The sequence below is a fragment of the Podarcis gaigeae genome (assembly GCF_964106915.1).
Source record: "Podarcis gaigeae genome assembly, chromosome: 11".
Lineage (NCBI taxonomy): Eukaryota > Metazoa > Chordata > Lepidosauria > Squamata > Lacertidae > Podarcis > Podarcis gaigeae.
Genome location: NC_139687.1, coordinates 64912578 through 64925993, shown reverse-complemented (window position 1 = coordinate 64925993; position 13416 = coordinate 64912578). Strand labels below are relative to the sequence as shown.

The 13416-nt window shown below is 49.5% G+C and overlaps 1 protein-coding gene across 1 annotated transcript; it reads left to right on the top strand.

The window, feature by feature from the left end:
- The first annotated feature begins 471 nt into the window (after positions 1-471).
- LOC310827195 (avidin-like) lies at positions 472-1552 on the top strand. The gene is made up of 3 exons (XM_083702996.1): positions 472-681; positions 921-1041; positions 1416-1552. The coding sequence occupies exons 1-3, from the start codon at positions 483-485 to the stop codon at positions 1447-1449; spliced, it is 354 nt and encodes a 117-aa protein (XP_083559122.1). The 5' UTR covers positions 472-482; the 3' UTR covers positions 1450-1552.
- Positions 1553-13416: the final 11864 nt, after the last annotated feature.

Sequence of the window (13416 nt, the reverse complement as noted above, 5' to 3'; positions counted from 1 at the left end):
GACACCCGCACCGGGGCGGAGGGGCTTCGCCGGGTCTCTGTCTCGCCCTCCCGTCTGCAGCAGCGCCGCACCGGCGGGGATACAGAGAAGTCAAAGCGCGAAGGGAGCGGGGCTGTAGAGGCGCACTTGGGGGGCGGGCTGTGTGTTTCTCTGGGGGCCTTGGAAGCCACTGCTGCTGCCGGCTCCCCCTCCTTGTTTCCCGGGGTCTGAATTTCCGACGTGCAGCAGCTGCCGCGGGCGCTTTGCATGAGGTTCCTTCGGATGGGATCGAAAAGTGGCGAGCAGGGGCAATCTCCACTGGGCGCAAAGCACCCCTTTGGATCTCCGCGCCCGTTTGTCCCGGCTGGAGGGGGTCTCTCTCTGATCTGGGGGAGGGGAGTAGTCTTCGGGGTTGGACTTGATGACCCTTTGGGGTCTCTTCCCACTGTCCCTTCTCTGACTCGCTTCTCTCCCCTCTGGCCCCGTAGTGCAACCTGCAGGGGATGTGGGTGAACGATCTGGGCTCCCGGATGTTCATCGGGCCCCTGAACGCGGCCGGCCAGTTCTCGGGCTACTACCTGGCCGCCGTCTCGGCTGCCCCCGACGCCGCCATCCGGGAGTCGCCCCTGCACGGCACGCAGCACCCCAACCCCCCGCGCGCCCAGCCCACCTTCGGCTTCTCCGTCAACTGGTCCTTCTACGGTAGGCGGGGGGGGGGGGAGGAGGGGAGAGGGAGGGGTCTGAGCTGCCCCATGGACGAAGAAGAGAAGGGCTCCCAGTCGCCAGGGGCCCTCTCGTTCACGCGGTGGCGTCGGGGGACCAACTTGGGCTGGCCAGCCGAGGGACAGAAGCTCTGCCGCCCCTGAAGGAGAGGCTGGACGGCCTCGGCTCGGCGCCAGCCCACCGACCTCCCTCTCTCTGCCCCCCCCCCGCCCCCGTAGACTCCACCACCGTCTTCGTGGGGCAGTGCTTCTTGGATGAAAACGGCGACGAGTTCTTGGAGGCGACGTGGCTGCTGCGGGAGGAGGTGGCGACTCACGCAGACAACTGGAAGGCCACCCGGTAAGCCTCCCCGAGGGGCCGACTGGGGAGGGCCTCCCCCATCCATTAAAACAGGCAGACGAGGACCTCGAGGGCGAAGGAGCGTCAGTTTCCTTCCTAGTAATAAGAAGAAACTTTTCGCTGCTGCTCCCGATGGTCCCCGCCCCCGCCGCTCTCATTTCCGTAACAGTTCAAAGCAGATCTCGGGGACCAGGCTGCCCCCACGAAGGCGGGCCTAGGCCCCAGCTCAGCCCCCACCCTCCATCAACTCCCTGTCTGCAAAGAGCCCCAACCCATGATATGAAATCATGCCAGAGTCGTCCAGGAGCCTTCCTGACCCAAGAAAATGCCAACTGAATGGTTGATCTGAAAGTTCTCTCCCTCTTTCCTTGCAGGGTTGGCCAGAACGTCTATGTGCGTGTCAGATGAAAAGGAACCAGGATCTGGGCCTGCTTCTGCTACTCGTGCGTAGGACCAGCTACAAGACAACTCCCCTTCCCTCCACCAACACTGCCCCCCACCTTTTCCACAGGGAGGGGCAATCATCCCCCCTCAGGGCAGGGGTTGGGGGTGCTGCTTTTACCAGAACATTTGCTGCAGGTGGTGGCAGCTTTTGATAAGGCATCTGCTGAGGGTTTATTCTCTGCACTTGCTAGGGGCTTTTGGGTGGCCTTTTACATGTTTTAAACCTTTTAAATACTCTGTGCCTGCCCCAGAGAACTGTCTCATGGGGCAATTGCAGGAAACCAATAAACAAACCTTTCTGCTGTTAAACATGTCAGAAAAATCACCTTCAAGGCCAGCATAGTGTTTGAATGTTAGCATCCCAGAGGGAATACTGACATCACCACCATCCGCCTCCCCCCAAAAAAAACCCCTGGGAGAAGGCAGGGTGTCCCTCAACAGGCTGAGAGGCAGGCACTCCACTGCCCTGGAAACATAGAGGATCACGGGGGGGGGGCAGGACGTTGACGCAGCCCCCTCCCCTCATTGAGAGAACTACACTGAGGCTCAGAGCAAAAGGCCGGGCCACCACCAGGAATGGCCAGGGAAGAGGGGGCACTACCTACTCTTGCCCCCCCAACACACCTGGAGCAACAGACATCCGCCCACAAAAAGGCACAGAGAGCCTCCCCCTCACCAACAACCATTTGTTTTAAGTTCAAATTATTCAGCCTATAGAAATAACAGTGGGGCAGCCCCCAGATTGTACAGAGCGTGGGTCCAGCTAACCTGATAAAGGACCCCCTTCAGTGTGGGAGGGGCAGGCCCAAACCTCTGTGTGCCAGAGAAAGGAGCCAACCCTGTCCCCCCACAACGCAAGACACACACATGTCCCCTCCCCCATTGACAGGCCGAAGCCCCACACAACAGCTCTGGCTCTCGGGTCCTGGAGGGGTCAGCTGTCTGTCACCTGAGGAGGGGGCTTGATTCACACATGGTGCCTGACTCCTAGAAGACTCTCGTACAGACAGTCACCTGCATCCCCAAGGCTCTGGAGAAATTGGGCCGCACCTCCACCTTTGGCGGGGTGGTACGCAAGTGCAGTAATTTGGGGCAATGGTATTCAGATAAAGCTACAAAGATCTTAAATTGGCACATTATCCTAACTTCGGAATTAGCACTTTTGTCTATGTTTGAGGGGAGCCAGAATTTGCACCATAAGACTTGACAGGGCAGCCGCTCCTAGTAGCTAGAATGACACCAGGGTTTTGGGAAAACTTAGACGGGGCCAGTCTTGCCACTTGAAACATGAAAGTGTGGATATTGCATGGCTGGAAAAACTAACAAAGAAGCCGAGAGTCCTCTGGGGCCAAAGGAAAAAAGGGGGAGTTCATCCCTTTCTTCTCTGACTTTGTAAGCAAGGAGGAACGCAGCTGAGGACCACCAACCCCCTTGGCCCACAAATGAATATGGCCACTGACTCCCGGGAATCCCTTTCCATTACAGTCAAACCTCCATTGTCAAATGTAATCCGTTCTGGAAGCCCATTCGGCTTCCAAAATGTTCAACAACTGAAGCACGGCTTCCTCTTGGCTGCAAAAGCCTCTTGCACTCAAGTGGAAGCTGCATCAGATGTCTGGCTTCCAAAAAACGTTCGAAGACTGGAGCATTTACTTTCGGGTTTTTGGCATTCGAGAGCCAAGGTTTGACTCTGTTATGGTAAGGTATGTGTTTCACAATCCTGCCTTGTTTAAACATTACTCCCATGCCATAAACCGTTCCAGTCAACTTCCAGAAAGATGGACTGAAGAAAGCTCACCTGAAGACAGCGGCGGAGCAAGCCGATCGGGTACTTGGGTCAGCGCTCGCGCCCTATGCCCAGGTCCAGAGCCAGATGTGCGTGGGGCGGGGCCAGGCAGAGGGCAAGAAGCTTCCGAGGAGTCTGCCTGCCTCCTCTCACTCAGCCTACAGCTGAGGAGGAGGTGGTGGGCAGACTGTTTTGGGCAGTGCGGAGCCTGCGGGCACCCAAGCCACTGCATCACTCCCAGGAGAGATGCGTGGCTCAGGCGTGCTGCAGGCCCTGTGGTGAGTGCCGCCTGGCATTTTGTAACCCCTTCAGTGGTGACACCCAGGGTGGCCCGCCCTCACTGCACCCCCCTTCCTACGCCCCGCCTGAAGAGTCTCCCACGCCGCCCAAAGAAACCCAGGACACTCAAGCGCAGGATAGTGCCAAAGGCGCCCACTCGAGAAGAGAAAGAGGGGACAAGACCACCCCATCCTCTAGAAAGCAACAGGGAGGCCTGACCACATTCCAGCTCTCCCTCTTTTGATGGGAACAGCCTCACGCTGCCTGTCTAGCTGGGAGGGCTAGCAAGGACGCCACTTAGCTGAGAGAGGCAGGGAGAGCCGGCCAGGCTTAGAACAGCTGCAGAGGGCTCTGTGTCTGCCACTGGTCACAAGTCAAGGGCTGCCTGTTCAGATAAAAATCAACTGGAAACAAAGAAAGGACAACTGAAGTTGCAAGAACAAGCTGACATTTGCAGGGTACAGAATAAGGAGGGAATATCAAGGAGGCAATGTGGTAGTAGACACTGGAAGGTGGCTGGTAGGCCGACCTAACATTTATGGGATCTGCAACTTCTTGGAGTTGTTATGGACAAAGGGGAGGTACCCTAACCAACACATCAGAAGGGTTGACCTCCTGAGCTGAGCACTGTAAGGGCTTGACAACAGCATTGTTCCAGAGCAAAGGAGAAAAGCCCATTTTCCAAAACACAGAAATTCACCAAAAATAGCAAAATAAATGGCTTTCATTTAGTGCCAAAGCATAATAAAATGGTGGTCCAGGGATAGAGGGGACTTGACTCATGGCATGAAGGGAACAAGGACGCGATAATCCTCTAGATGTATCATCACAGACTCTGAATCCCCCTCCCATCTGCCAGACTAGGTGCTATCAAAATCACCACAGGAAAGCCCAGCCCCAGAGGGGAAGGAGGCCCAGGAGGAGCAAAGAAGCTGCACCAACCAAGTTTTAATGAGAAAAGGAGGTGTAAATGCCGCCTTCTGCCAGGGGCATGTCTGGATCTCATATTTCTGCCTGACGCCACAGCCTTTCATGTGAGATGTAATCCACTGGGAGCAGTCAAGTGCAACATTCCTTGTTTTGCTAGAGTGGACATGCAAGGGGATGTTTGGTCCAGCCAGTCGAAACTTCCTGTTGCTCCTGGGCTGGAGCATCCTTCCTTGCATGGGACTAGTGGGTGAGTCTGACCTATCCAGACCTGGTCAAAGATCAAGGCATGCTGCCACTCTCCCTCTTTTCCATCTTCCTTTCGTCCTGCGAACTTCCTGGACTGCTACCTGCAGCCACTAAGGTAAATCTCCCTTATGGGGTAAACCTGTTTGTAACTTTAAGCCTCAAGCCTGCCTTCAGGGATCACACTGTCCTCTGCCTGATCGTGAGTAAACTTTCTTTTTGTTGCTTATGAATAAGACTGTGGTGTCCTTATTCTTTTAGGAGGGATTCAAAGGGTCTTACCAGGAAAATATTAGAACACATTTCAATCTGGACAAGCCAGACTGAATTGAGTATTGTCTTAAGAAACTCACATGAGTTTGCAACTAGTTTTCTGCTGTGTAAAGGGGAATCCACTCTGCTAAGTGAAGGAACTTGCTAGCGCATGTTAGGAAGGATATTAATAAACACTATATCCTCTCCTGCCACCCTGAACATTCCCACATTTCTGTGACATACCACAGATGTATGCTGTGTGAAATGCAGCGCTTTCCCCCCTAGAAAAATCGGTGCTAGTACTCACCACGAAGTGCCACACTTTTAAACCAAAAAGGGAGGTGCCAGTACTTCATACCCTTGAGTACTCCCTGGTGAAATGCATTGTGGGAACTTTTAAGAACAACCCATGTGCCCTTTCTTCTGGACTTCTTCGTCTTTTGTGGAGCTTGGAGCCTTGTGGCAGCAATAAATGGACAGGCTTCCTATCTGCTGTTTTGCTTCCGTTTGCCTGGCTGTGGTCTCTTGCTTGAGGCTGACCAATTCTGAACCCGCAGGGATAGACCATACCCCAAGATTTTGTGACCTTATCAGATTTTTAAATGTTGCCATTTTTCTTTCTTTTCAAATTTCCTTTTTGCTATGAGCCACACACCAGGCAAGAAAAGGCTAGTGACGACTGCAGCCAAGCCTTGGGGTCTTAAAATGTTAGCACCACCTACCGTAATTTTATTCATTTTAGCTCTCTTTTACTCTTCTCCTCCCCCCTTCTTCCTCTTACTGTTTACTCGCAGCAGCTCCCCCTCCCCCGCCCCACTAGAAGCAGGGACCAGAGAGTGAGAAGCGCAGGTCGGCTGGTTGGGGTTTAAAAGCCTCTACCCGTCTCTCCCACTCTCCTTTCCCTTTGCTTCCCTTCCTACCCACCGTGAACCACCCCCTGAGCCAGGGGGACCAGGGAAGGACGCAGACCACCCCCCCGCCCCTCAACTGAATCCATCTGTCAGTGAAAGGGAGCGACACACTGACCGGCCAGGTCTGTCAAAATCTAGTTGCTGGAGAGCTCTCTGGCGGCGTAGCAACAAAGCTGCTAGCTCTATTGCAAGACTAAACAGGGAACCCTCTGATTAAAAACCTAATTGCCGGTGCTTCACTTTTTCCTATCTTTTAAATTTTGTTAAAATCAGGAATGGGGGGCAGTTAAATGACTCCCCAAAAATCCCAAGTCTCAAATTAAGAGCAGAACAATGACTGTTTACACAGGCACCAGACATACACAACAGCAAAGAGCTCAGAAAAGGCAGATTCATTTCCACCAAAGGAACACTAGATGGCAAAGCTAAGCAGTTACCGACTTCATCCAGAAAACACTAAATAAATTCATTTCCTTCTCCAAATGGGAAGCAAGCCTGGGAAGTGACCTCAACCTAAATGTGAGAGGAAACTCCCTGAGAAACATCCACCCCACAATCCCATGGGCAGCCTTCCTCTGAGGGAAACCCCGTAAAACTGAGAGAGACTATTAAAAATGCTTTAAAAATGGTGGCCCTATGCAATATTTGGGGTGAAAGGAACCCAGGTGGTACAAACATTGGTAACATTGAGATCACAGGCCAGGCCCAAGCAGAAGCTGCCCGCAAACTAGGAGAGGAAACACAGTCTGCCCCATCCCCACTCACCCCCCTGGCCCACAGCACAGCTCAAAACATCCAAATAAAAGCATGGCAAGCCAAAGGCTTGTAGTGCCTAGCCTAACAGATTTCCACAAAAATGACACCCCCTTACTGATACAGGAAATACAAGACAAACTAGGGGACACCCAGATCCCCCGGCTAACACACCACCAACTACACACCTTCTTAAATAACCCAGCAAGAAAAGCAGCAGACACTAGATCTTTGACCACCTTTGAAAAGGCAAAGAGGGCCAGGCAAGAGGGAGATGCTCTCCATAAGCAGCGTCAGCAAGGACATCAGAGGAGCCTGGATCAGGCCAGAGCCCCTCCCCCGCTCCGACTGCCAAGTCTGGCATCCTTTTCTCATCGTGGCCAAACAGATAAATCTGCTGGGAAGTCCACAAGCAAGAGGTGAGTGTAGCAACTCTCCCCGTTGGTGAATCTCAGCAACTGGTATTCATTGAATCACAGAGCTGTAGAGTTGGAAGGGAACTCAAGGGTCATCTAGTCCAACCCCTGCAATGCAGGAATCACAGCTCAAGCATCCAGGACAGAGGGCCAGGCAACCCAAGATTCGGAGTACTTCCACTTTGTCGATCTGTTCCTCCCAGCTGGTGAGGACCAGGCCCAAGATAGACAACCCCCTTGCTACTTCTGGGAAAAGAAATTGTCAGGAAGGCAACAGAAGATGTTGTTGGCCTTTACCTTCTTGGCAGAGTTTGAGTTCCAACAGATATCAGGGAAGTTGAAATCTCCCATGACAACTATATCTCTCCTTTTTGAATGGTTGGTAATCTGCTCTAGTAAGGCATCACCCAAGTCTGCAGTCTGGCTTGGCGGTCTATAGCAGACCCCCACAGTAAGGTCCCTGTGGTGTTTCTCTCCCACAATTTTTATCCATATACTCTCAATGTGCTTTCCACGCTCCAGGCCATGGTTTTCTTCACAAGTGTACACATTCGTTACATATAAAGGTCCTCCTCCTCCTCCCTTCCTGTTTAGTCTATTCCTTTTGAACAGGTTATACCCCTCAATTCCTACATTCTAGTCATGAGTCGTATGTCACGGCTAAAATGGCCGCTGTTTCTTTAATGCGAATAAAGCTGGGTCAGCGTGACTCAGCGGCCTGCACCAAGTTGTATATATAGAGTGAGAAATGTTAGTTTGGAGGCTGGAGGTTGGGTTGGTTGGTTAGTGCTGGTGTGTATAGTTATTCAGTCGTGTTTTGCACAAAGACTTTTAAGAATAAAACTCTGCAAGGATATTCTCGTGGACTCTTTATGCAGACAAGGGTCCGAGGACCAGGCTGAGGAGACAAAGGGAGGTCAGAACCCTTTCCTTCTTTTTTTTGCTTTTTTACAAACACTGACATCGTATCCCACCCGGTTTCAGTAATGCCTACCAGGTCATATTTGCCATCCTGTATAAAAGCTCCAATTCATCTTGCTTGTTTCCCATACTCTGTGCATTTGTGTAGAGACAACTGAAACCATGAGTTGCTCCCTCCAGCTGCTTCCTTCTTGTAGTTTCCCTTTGCAGGTTTCTGGAGCAGCACCTCAGTTTCCTGTGCATCAATGAAGCCATTATCCCCAGTACCAGGTGCTCTTTTGTCATTTGTAATGTTGTCTCCCGGCCCCTCAGGAAATAGTTTAAAGCTCTCCCGATCTGGTTCACAAGGCTCATAGCAAAGGCATCCTTGCCAACCGCTGTGAGGTGCAGCCCATCTCTCACCAGAAGACCTTCCTCAAGGAAGCAGAGACCATAATCCAAGAAGCCAAACCCTTCCAGCTGTTACAGAAAAATCTAGGTGCGAGGCTGCTCAGTCGCCCATCTCATCAGGCAGAGCCCGCGGGTCCCTGCGGAATAAAGGAAGGATTCCAGCCAACCGGAGCAAATAGCTGTAGACCAAAGTTTATAGCGCAATAGGTTCAAAGAGCAAATTTGAATCCCAAGGATGGGGTGACAAAGACTTTTAAAACTTTCCCACCATATCCCAGAATACAGTTAGTACAGCATCATTGCAACATCACTGACATGTCACAAAAGGGGAGGGGTTAACCTTGGCAAACATGTTCAGACAAGTCCTTGGTACAAGATTAGCATAAGTAGACATGGCAGGGCAAGACTCAGGTATTGCTGATCAGAAGTTTGGTGCTGATCAGAAGGTCGGTCATTCAAATCCCTGCGATGGGGTGAGCTCCTGTTGTTCGGTCCCTGCTCCTGCCCACCTAGCAGTTCGAAAGCACGTCAAAGTGCAAGTAGATAAATAGGTATCGATCCAGCGGGAAGGGAAACAGTGTTTCTGTGTGCTGCTCTGGTTCACCAGAAGTGGCTTAGTCATGCTGGCCACATGACTCGGAAGCTGTACGCTGGCTCCCTCGGCCAATAAAGTGAGATAAGCGCCACAACCCCAGAGTCGGCCACGACTGGACCTAATGGTCAGGGGTCCCTTTACCTTTACCTTTACCCACCACCCAAAAGTACAATAGAAGTTCCTTTTCCTGTCTGGCCCCTTGGCAAGTCTTTGGATGGAATTAGGCTTTCCTTGGCCAACAATCAGCTCAGCAATTGTCACCTCTGGGCACTTCCTGGAGTCCTTTTTCAAGGGGAAAATAGCTTTGGAATGGAGGGAACTGGCAAAGGAGTTGATTTTATATTATTTTTAAAGCTAGGTAACTTCCCTGAGCTGTCAAGCTGAAAGGATACATTCAGGCATAATATTTGTAATTTTTATCTTTAAAGATGTGCCCCCCCCCCCCCCGGTAATTTCCGTAACAAGCCAAGACACCACGTGTGCAGCCAGGTATTCAGAGGCATGCTAGCTTGCCATTGTGCCTGAGAGCCATTGAAAGTTTAAATATCAAAATCTAATTTGTGCTGGAGATGCAAAACAGAGATAGGAACCATGTGTCATATGGGAGTGTGTGTATATTAAACAATTTTGGAGTGACATTCAAGAGGAACTTTAAAAAATGTTTAAAATATCATGTAAAAAAACAACACAGGCATACCTCTTGGGAATTATATTGACTGACATTCTTTCCACTAGGAAAAAAGTTTTCTTATATGCAACCGCTGTGGCCAGAATGATTATAGCAAAAAAACTGGAAGGGAGAAAAAACTCCCTCAATAAGAGAATGGCAAATAAGATTTTGTGAATAGACTTCCAGGTTGGCGCCTCCAGGCAATGGCGGAGTTCCTCCGATCGGGAGGAATTTGCTCCGTGCAAATCAGGGTCTGACCGGCACGGCGAAGGCGGAGACTCACTGAAATTACAGGCGGGAGAAGCTTGTGAACCTGGGATTCGGCTGGCACCTTTTGCGCCTCCCCTACTCGCGGGGAAACCCTGATTTGGGGGTCCGGAGCGAAGTGGGGTGAGCGGCACGGTGCTTCGAATTGACTGCTTCTTTCATGGAGTGAAGCCGCATCGCTGTTGCCGGAGAGCGCTGACTTTTTCCTGTGGACAATTTGACTTTAAACAACTACCCGTGAGTCGAACGGAAAATTGGATCTTTAAATTCATTAATTTGGCATTGAAACGGGAAGGTTTTAAACAGGAAGTCCGCCATCCTCTTTTGTAAATAGACTGAAGCAAAGACGTTGCAAGTTAAAGCCTTGGAAAGTCTTTTGTAAAGGATTAAATCTCCACCGGTTAAAACTATTAACCCCCCCTTGGAAGCAGGAGAAGAGGGGGGAAACTTTGGATCTAGCGAGCCTGCAGGAGAGAGTGAAAAATTAAATTACCACTGCTCTGAACCTGGAAACGGGCTGCCAGTAGAATTGACGTTTTGGGAGAGTTCATTGACTGTGAACAGAAAGCATGTTGACAGATGGCTAAATAAGAGAAATATATTGTTTCCATTGTCCTCTTCTGCGTTTAAAAAGGAGGAAAAGTAACTGAAATTTGAAACTAACTTTATAGTTTAAATTGTGCTTGAAATGATTGATACAAGTGGAAACTGTTTCCCTCTAGAGGGAACTTTTGAAACTGTTACAAGAGTGGAGCTGGGATTTTTCCAGCTGCAAGGTAAGAGCTGTGAGAATCAGAGATTGACATTGGATTTTAAGAATGTTGACAGGAGGAGCCTTAGTGACTGTATTATGTAAGATAAGCTATTCGTTGGAACAGCTTCACAAGAAGACGGATGTTATGAATACCAAACTTGAGAACTTGGGACAAAAAGTGATAAATTTGGGACAAAAAAATGACCATCAATACAGAAATTGTTCAGGATTTGACACAGGAATCTACTTTGACAGGACAAACTGGGGAGAAGACGAAGGAGAAAGTAGTTGTTGTTGAACCTAAAGTAATACAAGTGGAAGCCCCAGCCTTACAGAGGCAAATCGAGGACTATAAGTGGAGGCCTTTTATGAATGAATATAGAAAAAGTCAGAATTTGAAGATTGGAGCCCTGCTTGGACTGGAGAAGGAAGGTTGGATAGACTCTTTCATGCAGGGATTTACTGACCTTTGGGTCCTGAATCTGGGTCAGGAGGCGATTGGAGTGGTGGGGGCCTTTGGATCTGGAGGAGCCTTGAAACATGATTTGAGATATTGTATGGACCTTGGTTCTAGCTGTGGAGAGTTGGCTGGCCTGTCGAGAGGGAATGGGGGCATGGTTGGGTCAGGGCCCCCCCAAGACTTGCTCTTCAGCATCAAAGAATATGAAGAAGAATTACAGAAGGGACTTGGAAAAGATTTAAGAGCCTCGGACACAAGATCTCCAGGTTGATGAACTATATGGAATGGATGGAAATGACTGGCAGAATCCGAGACCAGGGAGAAGAGATGGTGGGAAAAGATTGGGAAAGTTTAAAGTTTGTATATAGAAATATTGTAAAATTAATGAGTGTTTGAAAATTGTTGGAATGAAACTTTATGGCTTTAGCAGAAATGTTATAAGGAGTTAAGTATAAATAAGTACTTTAGTATTAATGGAAAATAAGGTTAAAAATATGTTAAGATATTCATAATGATAAAAATAGAGAAAGATGGAAAGGAATTGCTGAAACAAGTAACAGAAGTGGAACACAAAAAGGGAGGTGAGAGGAGGTCGATGAAATAAGGGAATGAAAGATAGAGTAATGAAATGGTATGCTATATGTTTTAAAATTGTTGCTGTTTAGTTTTGTGAATATATAGAATCAGCAAGACTTACAGCAGTGGTAAGAGGCCAATCAGACCAAAAACTGATAGAGGAGTGGACTTGCATGAAGGAATACACCAAAAACCATTGTTCTGGTATTAATATATCAATATGCAATGAATGAAACATAGAATAAAAAATTAAGAAGAAATGGGTATAAGATGAGATAGTCAAAAATAATATTGATAACACAGCGGAAAGAAGAAGAAAAGCCAAAGGAAGACACATATAGGTGGAGGGAAGTCAAAATTTATGTCTGTATGTTTAGTCTGTATGTTTATTTTCCTTTTTTGTAATCTAAGTTGAGGGGTGTATGTATCTATGTATAATAACTTTGTTTAGTATTCTGGTTTGTGTTTGTAAGAATTGCATTTATTAATAAATGTTCAAACAAACAAATAAATAAATAAAGTATAAATACCCTCCGTTAATTTGTCTAGTCCTCTTTAAGAGGTGAAGGTCCCAGAGAGGAGGGACTAGGTGCCCCAGGGGTTTGCGACTGTCTCTTCCTCCTGCCCTCCTGCCAGGAAGGGGAAGGCTGCAGCAGCGATTGCGTCCCTTCCCAGAAGCTGCAAGGCTCAGCCCCCCCCCCTCTTGCAGAAGCAGCCCATAGAAGGTCAGGCCAGGCCAGGCCAGGCCAGGGCAACCCCCACACTGCCCTTTGCTCCAGTGCCAGCTGCAGAAATCTTGCCAGAGGGCACAAGGGGGATTTCCAATGTGTCCTTGTTCCTTTATTTGGGAAGAAAGGCGGTAATATTTATTCAGGCAGGGATCATGTTAACCCGTGTACTTCTGAGAAGGAGCTGGTGGACAAACATGCCCCCCCTTTGCCCGCAAGTCACAATGTGCCAGACCGCAGGGGATGTTTGCCTCGCTGAAGCAATTCAAATTACAACAGACCTGAAGCAGGTTCTGGCCCAGGTCCAGACAGGCTGGATGCTGCTGCAGCAGATGTGTTTATCTTGTGTTTGAAAGACCTCACTCTGTCTGGTGGGTGGGATTTGACCCAGGCCCCTCACCTCCTCTCTCTGGTTCTCTTGGCAGGATGGGGGATGCACTGACAGCCAAAAGGAGGAAGGGCTTTGGCTTGGTGACAGAGCATCTCTGCCTGCTATGCAGAAGGTCTCAGGTTCAGGTCAGGCTGCAAGGAATCTCAGCCTGAAGACCTGCAGAGCCACTGCCAGGAAGGGTCGGCAGTCCTGGGCTCCCCAGATCAGTGGCCTGCAGGGGACATCTTCCCATGTATGCTCGGAAGACAGCTGGCAGCAACACAGGGGATTCTTGCACAAGAGCGGAAGGCGGAAGCCCAGGATGAAGCAAGAGGTTCTTGTTCCTGAGCAGCAGGGTGTGGGGCAATGCGGGTCTGGGGCGCAGAACAAGGTGAGTAAGCAAGCCGTCTGTGTCCAGTATAAACAGCAGCCAGTCATCCGTCTGTAAAGTGCAAAACCACAAAATGTCAATGGAAGTGAACCATCCTCTTTGCTCCAACCTGACCTGCAAGAACCTGATTTGCGTGACCTTAACGCCCTCCCTTCAGATGTGAAGGAAATAAGCAGCTGTCTTCTTTTTAAAAGACATCTGAAGGCAGCCCTGTTTAGGGAAGTTTTTATTGAATG